General features: G+C 46.1%; 1 protein-coding gene across 18 annotated transcripts in view; it reads left to right on the top strand.

The window, feature by feature from the left end:
* OTOF (otoferlin) overlaps nucleotides 1-12,147 on the top strand; it is a 202,662-nt gene that overhangs the window by 103,317 nt on the left and 87,198 nt on the right. For all 18 annotated transcript variants that reach the window (XM_083493990.1, XM_083493978.1, XM_083493987.1 and 15 more), the window contains 5 exons: nucleotides 4,752-4,828; nucleotides 5,783-5,909; nucleotides 8,579-8,633; nucleotides 10,108-10,239; nucleotides 11,487-11,549. In XM_083493990.1, coding sequence (XP_083350116.1) covers nucleotides 4,752-4,828; nucleotides 5,783-5,909; nucleotides 8,579-8,633; nucleotides 10,108-10,239; nucleotides 11,487-11,549 — 454 coding nt within the window. The remainder of the gene's footprint in view (nucleotides 1-4,751; nucleotides 4,829-5,782; nucleotides 5,910-8,578; nucleotides 8,634-10,107; nucleotides 10,240-11,486; nucleotides 11,550-12,147) is intronic.

The raw sequence follows: 12,147 nt of genomic DNA, 5'->3' as shown, positions 1-12,147 counted from the left end.
GCTCGAGGGGCCGGGGAAAGGGTGGGAGTGGACGTCGGGTTCTCCCACCCTGAGACGAGCTGCCCTGCTCTCTCTTTCTCCCCCCATCCCAAGCCCCCTGTCCTCTGCTGGGATGGTAGTCGCGAGACACATGTAGAGTCTGTCTTACCTGGGACACAGGTAGGTGATTGGTTTGTTTATCTCTGGTTTTGTTGGGGGGCGGGTAATGAATGCAAGGTGCCACCCATAACAGGGTCATGGGCATGATTAGCACGTCTGGGTGGGTGGACAGGAGCACTGCATTTTTTATTATTCAGTGTCTGGACATCAGAAACATGCAAGAGGAATGTGCTAAAGAGGACTAGTTTCTTGGGAGTGCTTTTAATACCGGCAAATCGCTGATCTTGACCCAGAAAACAAGAACTCAAATCTAGGGGGAAAGGGGTGCATCGCTGGAGGCGGCGTCTATTTGCTGGAGTGTTGACCTTGAGTGTTTGTGCTTGTGTGTGTGTGAACAAAGGACTCAGCTGTTCATGGGGACTCATGGTACAGTCTTCTCGGGTGACTATACCACATATTGAATGCATTTGACGGCTGCCTCCGTTGCCCAGTCTCCCAGGGAAAGAAGTGATGTGCAAGCAGCGATGGATTTTTAAAGAGGGTTAGACAAATTCGTGGGGACGCGGGTGGCGCTGTGGTCTAAACCACAGAGCCTAGGACTTGCCGATCAGAAGGTCGGTGGTTTGAATCACCGCGACGGGGTGAACTCCTGTTGTTGGGTCCCTGCTCCTGCCACCCTAGCAGTTTGAAAGCACGTCAAAGTGCAAGTAGATAAATAGGTACCGCTCCGGCGGGAAGGTAAATGGAGTTTCCGTGTGCTGCTCTGGTTTTGCCAGAAGAGTCTTAGTCATGCTGGCCACATGACCCGGGAAAATTGTCTGTAGACAAACGCCGGCTCCCTCGGCCAGTAAAGCGAGATGAGTGCCGCAACCCCAGAGTTATTCATGGCTGGACTTAACTCTCAGGGGTCCTTTATCTTTACCTTTCATGGAGGAGGGATGGGTTTTCAGAAGGTGCTTGTGGGTGAATTTGTTTCATGCGTGGAGAACCATGCACACTGACCACTGTCTTTGCAGTGAGGCTCTATTCCGATGGCATCAGTATCACGAAGACGGGTAGATTCTCATCTGCTGCAGCCTTCATCCGCCTGCACAGCCGTTGTAACAGACCGCTTGTGATCATCCGCCTGTTCTGCCCTTGAGGGCTATCTGTGGCCACTAGCCACAATGGCAATGCTGTTCCTCCACAGCCAGAGGCTGTGAGCCCAGGAGAACCTTATAGGAAGAGGGTTCTATAGAAGGGAGATGCTCTATGGCCCTTCCACAGGAGCAGATCTGGAATTTAGCCGGGACAATTTAGCCGGGACCTTCCAAAACTTTCCCTCCTCTCCATTTGCCTCTGGAATAACCGGACCCTCCACTCTAGAATCCTTATTACATGACATCCTCCCTCTATCCTCCCTCCCCCCCCCCATCCTGGCAAATGATCCCCCCCACCCCACTTCTCTGATTTAAAAGGAATGTTAATTATTCATCCGTTAATTAGCTTTTCATTATGTGCCAGCCGGGTGCCTGTAAGCAGGTCTCGTGTTTCAGATTCCGGACATTTATTTATTTATGTATAAAGAAATCCAGAGTGTAGGGGCCAGGCTGCGCAAAATCATCTCTTCCCCTTCCCCTTAGAAAATGCAAAATAAATAGCAAAAACAAAAGCGCCAAACTTAATCCGTTCCGGAAGTCCGTTTGACTTTCCAAATGTTCGGAAACCAAGGCGCAGCTTCTGATTGGTGCAGGCGCCCCAGAAACAATAGCCGACAGCCGCATTAGAGGTTCGGCTTCTGAAAAACGTTCAAAACCAGAACACTTACTTCCAGGTTTTCGATGTTTCGGGAACCAGAGCGTTTGAGTCCCAAGGTGTTTGAGAACCAAGGTACAGTGGTATATGGTTTTATTCACACACATGTGCAACCTGAGCATAGGATGGAGGGGCTCACAGAATTGACACCCCAGAAGATCTGGCTTCTCCATTAGCCATAGCTTTGAATGCAGCACAGAGCAAGCAGGTCTCTGTGTTTCCAGCTTCCAGCTTTTAGCTCACACCCCAAAGCTCTGGCTCTCCTTTTTTGAATGTTTGAAGTTTTATTCTGTTTTTAATGTTCTGTTGAAAGCCGCCCAGAGTGGCTGGGGAAACCCAGCTAGATGGGCGGGGTAGAAATGTTGTTGTTGTTGTTGTTGTTGTTGTTGTTGTTGTTGTTAGGTGAGGCGAAGGAGGTAGAGGAAAGGTCCAACCATGAGTCTGGCACTCCTACAACTTAGCTTGTTCTTTTGGGAGCTGATGTGGGCCCTTATAGGGCTACTGAGGTTCTTGTCTTACAAAGAAACTTGTTTGACAAGTTCAGCAATCATAGTATTGTAGAGGACCCTAAGGAATATCTAGTCCATGGGGAGGCAAACTAAGGCCCCGGGGCCGGATCCGGCCCAATCCGGCCTTCTAAATCTGGCCTGCGGACGGCCTGGGAATCAGCATGTTTTTACATGAGTAGAATGTGTCCTTTTATATAAAATGCATCTCTGGGTTATTTGTGGGGCCTGCCTGGCGTTTTGACATGAGTCAAATGTGCGCTTTTATTTAAAATGCATCTCTGGGTTATTTGTCGGGCATAGGAATTCGTTCTTTCCCCCCCATCAAAATATAGTCCGGCCCCCCACAAGGTCCGAGGAACAGTGGACCGGCCCCCTGCTGAAAAGGTTTGCTGACCCCTGATTTCTAGTCCAACCCCCTGCAATGCAGGAATATGCATCGGTCCCATACAAGGATCGAACATGCAACCTTGCCGTTATCAGCACCACGCTCTACGCAACTGAGCTATCCAGAAATGCAGTCCTCCTTTAGATTCCAACGCTCACTGAGTACAGGACCCCAATGATTGGACTCAAGGCATCATCCGATTTGACCCCGCACCCAAACCGTGGCACCATTCTCTAAGGCAGGCTTCTCCAACCGGGTGGCCACCAGATGTTTCAAACTACAACTCCCACCAGCAGGCAGGTGGGAGTTGTAGTATAATCTGAAACACCTGCAGCCCCCATGTTTGGGGAAGCCTGAGCTAAGGGCTGAGACTCCAGGATATACGGTATCTTACAAGAGGATGATGAAGCAGGAGTGGAAATAAATGTCCAAAGGCCAAGAAGAGTCATATACTAATGGGAATTTGAGTAATTACATTGGATCTGAAACTCTGGGTGTGGACAGGACTGACATGTGAAATCATTACAGGAAAGTAATTCTTGCAGGAAGCCTTAGGGAACCTCCGCTCCATATCTTGCCATGCCGCTTGGATAAACACAACTGTCAAATCCTCTCGTCGTTTCCACATTCAACTCTCCCCATCCTTCATCCCCAAACACAGCCCAAGCATCTTGTCCCTTATCCACCGTCCAGGTCACTATGATCAACTGGAGAAGGCCTCAGATTCGTTTAGTATCTGCACAAACGAAGTTAGTTCTTGGTATGAGCTTTTGTGTGCATGCACACTTCTTCAGATACACATATCTGAAGAAGTGTGCATGCACACGAAAGCTCATACCAAGAACTAACTCAGTTGGTCTTTAAGGTGCTACTGGAAGGAATTTTTTTTATTTTGACTATGGCAGACCAACACGGCTACCTATCTGTAACTGCACAAACGAAGGCATTCAATATAGCGGGCACCTTCACTTTTGATATTTTGCCTTCTGCTGGGAAAGTATGTTTGACCAATTGCTTTTTTATAGAGAGAGAGAAGTCACTGGGTTCAGCGCTGGTCATTTGTTCAGCTGTGTTAACAACAAGCCCCAAATTCTGGGACCCTGTTCCACCGTTTTGCAATCATTTTGCAAAGCCTCCAAAATGGCGCAGCTGATCTAACCATCCAAACTGCAGCAGCACTTGGCCACAGGTTTGGAGTAAACTGGACAGTGTTGGATTGGGGGTAATTAGTATTGCCCCATGCTGGTTAGGTCAGCCAGACAGTTTTGAGGGGCTCTTCCAAACACGGGCTTTGCCCTGCAATTCATTTGCAAAACTTTGGCACATGTTTGGAGCAAATCAGGCAATGTTGGATTGGGGATGTGTGTGATATCCAAGAACCCCAGTTTGATAATTGCTTAGTTTGGGGGCACTGCAAAACATGGGTTTGCTCCGCAAAACTTTGGCACGGGTTTGGAGTGAATCGGACGGTGCAGGATTTTGGGGTGATGGCTAGGAACCCGGATTTGATGTATCAATTACTCCGTCTCGGACGTGCAGCAAAATGCAGAGTTTGTTCTGCAAAACGACTGCAAAACTTTGGAGGTGATCCCAACTTTGGGGGTTGATAATTAGCACAGCTCATTTGTTCTGCATTTTTAAAAATGTTTTGATTATTTTATTGCATCCCGCCATGAGATAGATAGATGATAGATAGATAGATAGATAGATAGATAGATAGATAGATAGATGAGTTGGCAATTTATAAGCGCTCTTATAATAAATAAATACCGGTAAATCTTCTTATATTCTCTCTCTCATTTTCCTTACTCTTTCTTCTCTCTGCTTGGCTCTCCCCACTGTCAAAGTTCAGATTGTAAGCTCCTAGGGGCAAAGACCTGTTGTGTATGTATGTATGTATGTATTTGGGATTCCTGCTGTAAAGTGGTGCAACGACACTGACACTCTGCCTACTTTTCTTACAGAGCTGGGAAAGGCGTCTTTTCAGCCATGAAGCTGGGCAAAGCACGTGGTCAAAAAGATGACCACCACAGGAAGCAAGGTAACCTTTTGCACCCTCACTTTCTGGTCTTCTGGGTAGCAGGGAATTGTGACCACTGAGGCCTTTTGCAGTGCATATCTGAGGGGTCCAGTTCGAGGAGAAAAGTATATTGCTGATATTAATATAGTGCAGCTTGAAGAAACTGGATGCATAAACACTGACTCCTTGTGGGATGAAAATATTCTCCAGACCCATAAATATGATTCAAGCTTTACTAACAAGAACGTCTCCAAAACAGGTACAAAAACAATCAATGATGCATCCAAACCGTTCCATAAGATATATGCTTATCACAGCATAGGTTGAGCATCTTCTTCTTAGAAATATAATATAACTCTAAACAGGTACGGTAAGGTAAAGGTAAAAAAAACCTCCTGGACGGTTAAGTCCAATAAAGAATCAAAGGTCTTTCTCTCTCTCTCTCTCCTTACACAGAATCCATTAGCCTGCATTTGATTAGCCTGAGGCTGTTCCTTCTGGAAGACAATCATTAGCACATCTCCCTCTCATTTATCCTGGGAACAAAAGACCCAAAGTCAACTCCCTTCAAAACGGAGATTTGCAACTGAATACCTTAATCATATGATCTAAGGTTAAACACCCACGTGAAAGAACAGGGAACATCAACAGTTAATTATTCACCCAGCTAGAAGCTTAGAGAGCGCTTTCTAGCTTTAGTATACAACAACAGAAGTTTCCAATGTTAAACCCTTTCAGCAATATACGTACAGGCATTCCAGGGTGCAATTAAACAATCACACTTAACAAAATATCCCTTGAATTATTTGTATCTATGGATGCAGCTTCCCAGAAACAGCTCCTGGCTAAAGGGAATGGCAGAGAAGTCCATGTCTCCATGCCTTTATACTCCACAAATCTCAGGAGGAGCCACCAATAGACTAAGAGCTCAGGTTAAGAGGTTTAACCATGAATTTGCGTCTCTCTCCATGGCAGATGAACCGGCAGTCCTGGAAGCCGAAGACCTGGACCGGAAGGCGATGCGGCTGGGAGGCGGGCTGGACCCAGACACCATCTCCCTGGCATCGGTCACAGCCGTCACCACCAATGTGTCCAACAAGAGGTGGGCAGGCTTGCAAGGCAGGCTGAGGGATGGAGTCCAAAGCTTGTAGTCAATTGTCCTTTACTCAGAGTAGGCTTATTAACATTGATGGATCAAAGCTAGCATATTTTTCGCTGTGTGGGGAGGGTAACAACGTTCAGATTTTTGGGCATTGAATTACAAGAGGATCTGTCCTGGAGTGTCAACACAAGGGGGCTTGTGAAGAAGGCGCAGCAGAGACTGTACTTTTTGAGAATGCTAAGGAAAAACCATCTTCTGCAGAAACTGCTGCTTGCCTTCTATCACTGTGCCATTGAGAGCGTGCTCACTTATGGCTTATGTGTGTGGTACGGAAGCTGTACTGCCCAGGACAGGATGGGGTTGTGCAGGGTTGTTAAGGCAGCAGAGAGCATTGTTGGCTGCCCACTCTCCACCTTAGAGCAGATTTATGCCACAAGGTGCCATAGGAAGGCACTGGACATAGTAAAAGATCCATCGCATCCTGGTCACTGTCTCTTCGAGCTCTTGCCGTCGGGACGGAGATACAGGACGATGAAGACAAGAACGAGCCGTCTTAAGAACAGCTTCTTCTCCAGAGCGATCTCGGCCCTGAATGGGAAGCCCGGACTTTGAAAGTCATCTAATCTCCCTTGCTGTATTATACTGTATTGTTTAATTAGTGTTTTTATGGAGCAGTCAAGTAATTTCGTTGTCCCCGAAGGGGGCAATGACAATAAAGATATTATTATTATTATTATTATTATTATTATTAGGCGCACCTGACCATTAGATGCACCTAGTTTTTAGAAGGGGAATGCAAGGGGGGAAAAATATTTTTAAAGGGAGCGCTGAGCAGAGCCTGTGTGCATCCCAGACTCTGTGCTCCCTTTCACGAGCCGCGTGGAGCGTGTGTGCGGCGCTTGCAGGCTTTTCCCGAGGAGAGAGAAGGACAGCCCGTCACTGACGGGCTGCCCTTCTCCCTCTTTGGGGGGGAAAGCCCCCAAAAGCTGCACACATGCTCCATGGGGCTCGTGAAAGGGAGTGCGGCTCTTGGGGGCTTTTCTGGGAGGTGGGGGAAGGGACTGAGGGGCTGCCCTCTGTCCCTTCCCCCACCTCCCACAAAAGCCATCTTTAAAGAGCGTGTGGCTCCTGCGGGCTTTTCTACAAGGTAGGGGAATTCCCCCACCTCCCGCAGAAGCTGCACACCCTTTAAAGAGCGCACGTGCTTTTCTACGAGGAGGGAGAAGGGACTGACGCGGCCAGTCAGTCCCTTCTCCCTCCTGGGGAAAACCCACAAGAGCCACACGGAGCGTGTGTGCGGTTCTTGGGGGCTTTTCCTGCCTTCCTCCCACCTGCATTCGCTCCATAAGACGTGCACGCATTTCCCCTTGCTTTTTAGGAGGGAAAAAGTGCGTCTTATGGAGCGAAAAATACAGTAGGTATCATAGAATTGTAGAGTTGGAAGGGTCCCCCAGAGGCATCTAGTCCAACCCCCTGCAATGCAGGAATCTCAACTAAAGCATCCATGGCAGATGGCCGTCCAACCTTTGCTTAAAAACCTCCAAAGAAGGAGAGTCCACCACCTCTTGTGGCAGTCTGTTCCACGGTTGAACAGCTCTTAACGTCAGAAAGTTCTTCCTCAAAGGATCCAGAAACAATGGAAATGTTTAAATGATTACTTATGTAGACAAGGATTAAGTGCAAGGTCTTGGTTGTGTTTAGAATAGATTTATGAAAGACTTACTTAGAAAACTTATTGATTAGAATATTTGCATGAGATTGTATGGGAAAAATACGGAATAACAGATACAAATTTGCTTAAAATGTATATAGGAAGTGCAGCGTAAGCAATGGAAGTCAATGAAATTTTATTATTGAGGTATTTGTAGAATAAATTTGGAAGAAATTCTTCCAATTTTTCTTCTTATTTTTTCTTTTTCTTTTTTTCTTTTCTTCCTTTTTCCTTTTTTGTTCTTTTTTTATATATGTGTGCTTATCTGAAAAATGTATGTATATATTTGTATGCATTTTGCTTGTATTTTGTAATAATTGTGTTAAATAAAATTTAATAATAATAATAATAATAAGAAAGTTCTTCCTGATGTTTAGTGGGAATCTCCTTTCTTGAAACTTGAAGCCATGGGTTCGATTCCTACCCTCCAGAGCAGGAGAAAACAAGCTTGCTCCAGGAGAAGTATGATGTGCATCACTAGGGGAAAAAGATCTTCTCTTTTCCAGAACCTGCTAAGCAGAGCACAATTCATATATGGAATTCTGATGTCGAGGGGAAAGCTGCCCACCCTCAACTTCTATCTGGCAAACATAGTGCTGACCTAACTTCTAGGGCTCTAGTGCAGCTTACTGAGATACAGATAGGTAGCCATGTTGGTCTGTAAGACCTATTGCAGTCGTTAAGAGTCGTCAACAGGCTCATCTCAGCTATCTGCCAATCTCCCATTCCCACCACCCTTCTGAGTAATACCCCTCCCCACCTTCTCACTATATAGAAGGATCTGGCAACTTCTGTTTCAGTGTATCTGAAGAAGTGTGCATGCACACGAAAGCTCATACCAAGAACTAACTTAGTTGGTCTTTAAGGTGCTACTGGAAGGAATTTTTTTATTCTTACTCAGATAGTGATTGTGAACTGTGCTGAGCACTTTTCTGACTGTGATCATTCCATTTTCCAGATCCAAGCCAGATATTAAAATGGAGCCCAGCGCTGGGAGGCCTATGGACTACCAGGTAAGCTACTTCCTGTCTCTCTTTCATGGGGAACCGTCGCACCCTCTGCCTTAACAACACACACACTGAAACACACACACACACACATCTGAAGATGTGTGCATGCACACGAAAGCTTATACCTGGAACAAACAAATAGTTGGTCTCTAAGGTGCTACTGGACTTTTTATTTTTTATTTTTTTTATTTTGACACATACACATATTGTTTGGTGAAGAAGTAAAAGTAGTATTTACTTACATAATCTGGGTCTTGAAGCGGTAATTAAAGTAGCTAAATGAAGGCAGGTTTATAACTATTATCTAAGTTCTAAAAGTAAAAAAAGGCAGCCCCATATAGGGAAGCTTTTTATTGTGCAATGTTTTATTATGTTTTTATATATGTTGGAAGCTGCCCAGAGTGGCTGGGGCAACCCAAGTCAGATGGGGCAGGGTACACATATTATTACAAATTTTTATCTCTTCTTCTTCTTCTTCTTCGTTCAAAAATGGTGCCTGAACTGCAGAGCTCAGACATGCATGTGTGCTCAGCTTGAAAACATCATGAAGAAAGAAGAGGCTGACCAGGCAGGAAGGAAGGATGTAGTGTTACAGCTTCCTGCCAAAGCAGACAAAGGAAATGATGTCACAGAGTTCTCTCTAGCAAATTTGTCGGGAAAGCTCTCTGAACCTCAGCCCCTTCATGAGCCCATCTGGCAAAACATGAATATACGATATACAATATATATGATATACGATAAATTTATTGTCATTGTCCCATACAGAACAATGAAATTGAAATTGAAAATAAATAATAATAATAATAATAATAATAATAATAATAATAATAATAATAATAATAATAAATTTATTATTTCTACCCCGCCCATCTGGCTGAGTTTCCCCAGCCACTCTGGGCGGCTTCCAATCAAGTGTTAAAAACAATACAGCATTAAATATTTAAAACTTCCCTAAAATCTACGTAAAACATCCAAAAGCCCCTAAAAACTCTGAAACCCCATTTTAAAATACAATATACTATAGAGACTCCTTACGCTGCATTTAGAACCAGAATTGCATTTGGATTGAAACTGTTTCTCAGGCGGCTAGTCCTAGTCTTTATAACCCTGTACCTTCTTCCAGAAGGCAGAAGCTGAAAGAGATCATTTCCGGGGTGCGCACTATCCTGCGCTATCTCTGCAGCTTTCTTATGGCACCTGGAAGCGTAGATTTGATCCAAGGTGGGAAGAGTGCACCCAATTATTCTCTCCGCAGTCTTTACAACCCTGGACAGCATTGTTTTTCCCCTGGCCATGCAGCTCCCAAACCACACACACAGACCATAAGTTAATACACTCTCCACAGTTTCTGGTTTGACTACAATAATGCCCCACAGCTCCCTTTAGGGACAAGAGCGGGGAGAGGGAATAAAGGAAGATGGCGCCCAACTCTGAGTGGCCCAGGTCACGGCTAACCGCCTCTTCCTTCTCCGACCAGGTCAGCGTCACGGTCATTGAGGCGCGGCAGCTGGTGGGGCTCAACATGGACCCCGTGGTCTGCGTGGAGGTGGGGGACGAGAAGAAATATACGTCCATGAAAGAATCGACCAACTGCCCCTACTACAATGAGGTGAGGTCTCTGCCTGTGCTGTGTGGATAAGCCCCGTGTCTCCTTTGCAAGAGGCTGGGCGGGACTGATCCATCCCTCCTGTGCGTAATGACAATTTTAATTCAAGTTAAAAACTCTGCAAAAGGAATGCTTCAGTGCAGCAATGCAGCAAAGGACCCAAAGAGTGCTCTTATCCCTGAATGCTGATATTTGAATGTCTTGCTAAGAAAAAATGATTTAAGAAACCCACCACTTTTTCAAAATTCAAGAATCCCCCCCCCCCTTCATATTTTGAGGGAATTGTAGACTTTCACCCTTATTTCTGCCTTGGCCGTGGCAGCGGAACGTCGAGATTCTAGAACAGCCTTTCTCAGCCTTGGGTCCCCAGATTTTCTAGAACTACAACTCCCATCGTCCCTGACCACTGGTCATGCTGGCTAGGAATGATGGGAGTTGTAGTCCAACAACATCTGGGGACCCAAGGTTGAGAAAGGCTGTTGCGTGGCGAGTTCCCACCTCCCCCCAGTGGAAATAAAGGCACATGACACAGATATTTAAGGTTAATGGGCTAAATATGGCCACAGCTTTATTTGTTACAGGTGATGAGCAGTATTGGCTTAGGCATTGGTCCTAACCGACTATCCGGCTTCAGCCTGTTCACTTGAAGTCCCCACCAGTAGGGGGAGTCCTGCTGATGCACATCAACTAGGAACTCCCCCAGGGTCACCGCTCGGGGGCATGCCTTAGGCCCTCACCTCCATAGGCTTCAGACAGGGCCATGCCCCCCGGAATCCTTTATCGTATTACCCTCAATATGCGGGTACCCTCCCTCCATCTACATAACAATACCAATACCAATGCCTAACCGCCAATACCAAGGAAGTTGTGATGATTTGCTATGAGGTAGGCGAAAAACCAAGTGGCTGGTGCCAATTTGCTGAGGGGAAAAATTCCTACCAGGCCCCTCAATGGCGACCACAAAGAGGGAGATCCCCGGCCGCCCCTGTGTTAAATGGAGCAGGCCACGCCCCCCCAGGTTAGCCAATTGGCTGGCCAGGGGATGATGTGATCAGGATTCCCTCAGTAGCACGGAGGCTGAGAGCCAGCCCCCGCGCACATGGTGGGAGGGTGAACAACCCCACCTCCTTCTACGTCGGAAGTGGCTTTCTAGAATGATATACATTGGGTTTTGGTTTTTTAATCATGTTCTTTCTTACCATGGCTAATCCCTGACCCTCCTTTTCTCTCTCCTTCCTCCCTGCTCCCAGTATTTTGTCTTCGACTTCCACGTTCCCCCAGATGTCATGTTCGACAAAATCGTCAAGATATCGGTGAGCAAAACTCTCTGCCTGCTCCTCTGTCTCTGTTGGAGACAGTTTTGAGATAGAGGATGAACAGACAACCTTAGGAGAGCTGGAACAGATGCAGATGAAGAAATTGGGTACCATTTAAGAGAAATACCTGATGCTCCAAACCAGTGCATGAATCAAGTCTAGGGCACATGAGGCTAGAGATCTATGCCCCAAGATATGGGTTCAAACACCGTTTGATCTAACACACATATTTTTGCAAGCAATTTCCTCTGCAGCATAGCATTCCTGTATGTTTCTTCCACTGATATAGCATCATGCGTGCTTCTCTCCAATGTGTGCATTTCTGTTCTACATGGTTTTGGTCGAGTACTGCTGTTGCAAAATGCAGAGAAATGTGAATCTCAAATGGCTGTGCACATTGGCTCTGTGCGCGAGATCTCATGGGACCATCTGGGTTCCTGCTGTATCTTGTGCAAGCATCCTTAGCCTCTCAGAATGCAGACACTGAGCAGGCTTTGCCCAGCAAGCAAGGCAGAGAGCTTAAAATATATTTTGTGCTTAGGTTAGGTAAAGGTAAAGGGACCCCTGACCATTAGGTCCAGTCGTGACTGACTCT

The sequence above is a fragment of the Podarcis liolepis genome (genome assembly GCF_965112155.1).
Source record: "Podarcis liolepis genome assembly, chromosome: 3".
NCBI classification, from domain to species: Eukaryota; Metazoa; Chordata; class Lepidosauria; order Squamata; family Lacertidae; genus Podarcis; species Podarcis liolepis.
Note: the sequence above shows the minus strand (reverse complement) of the source record. Positions and strands in the feature narration are given on the sequence as shown.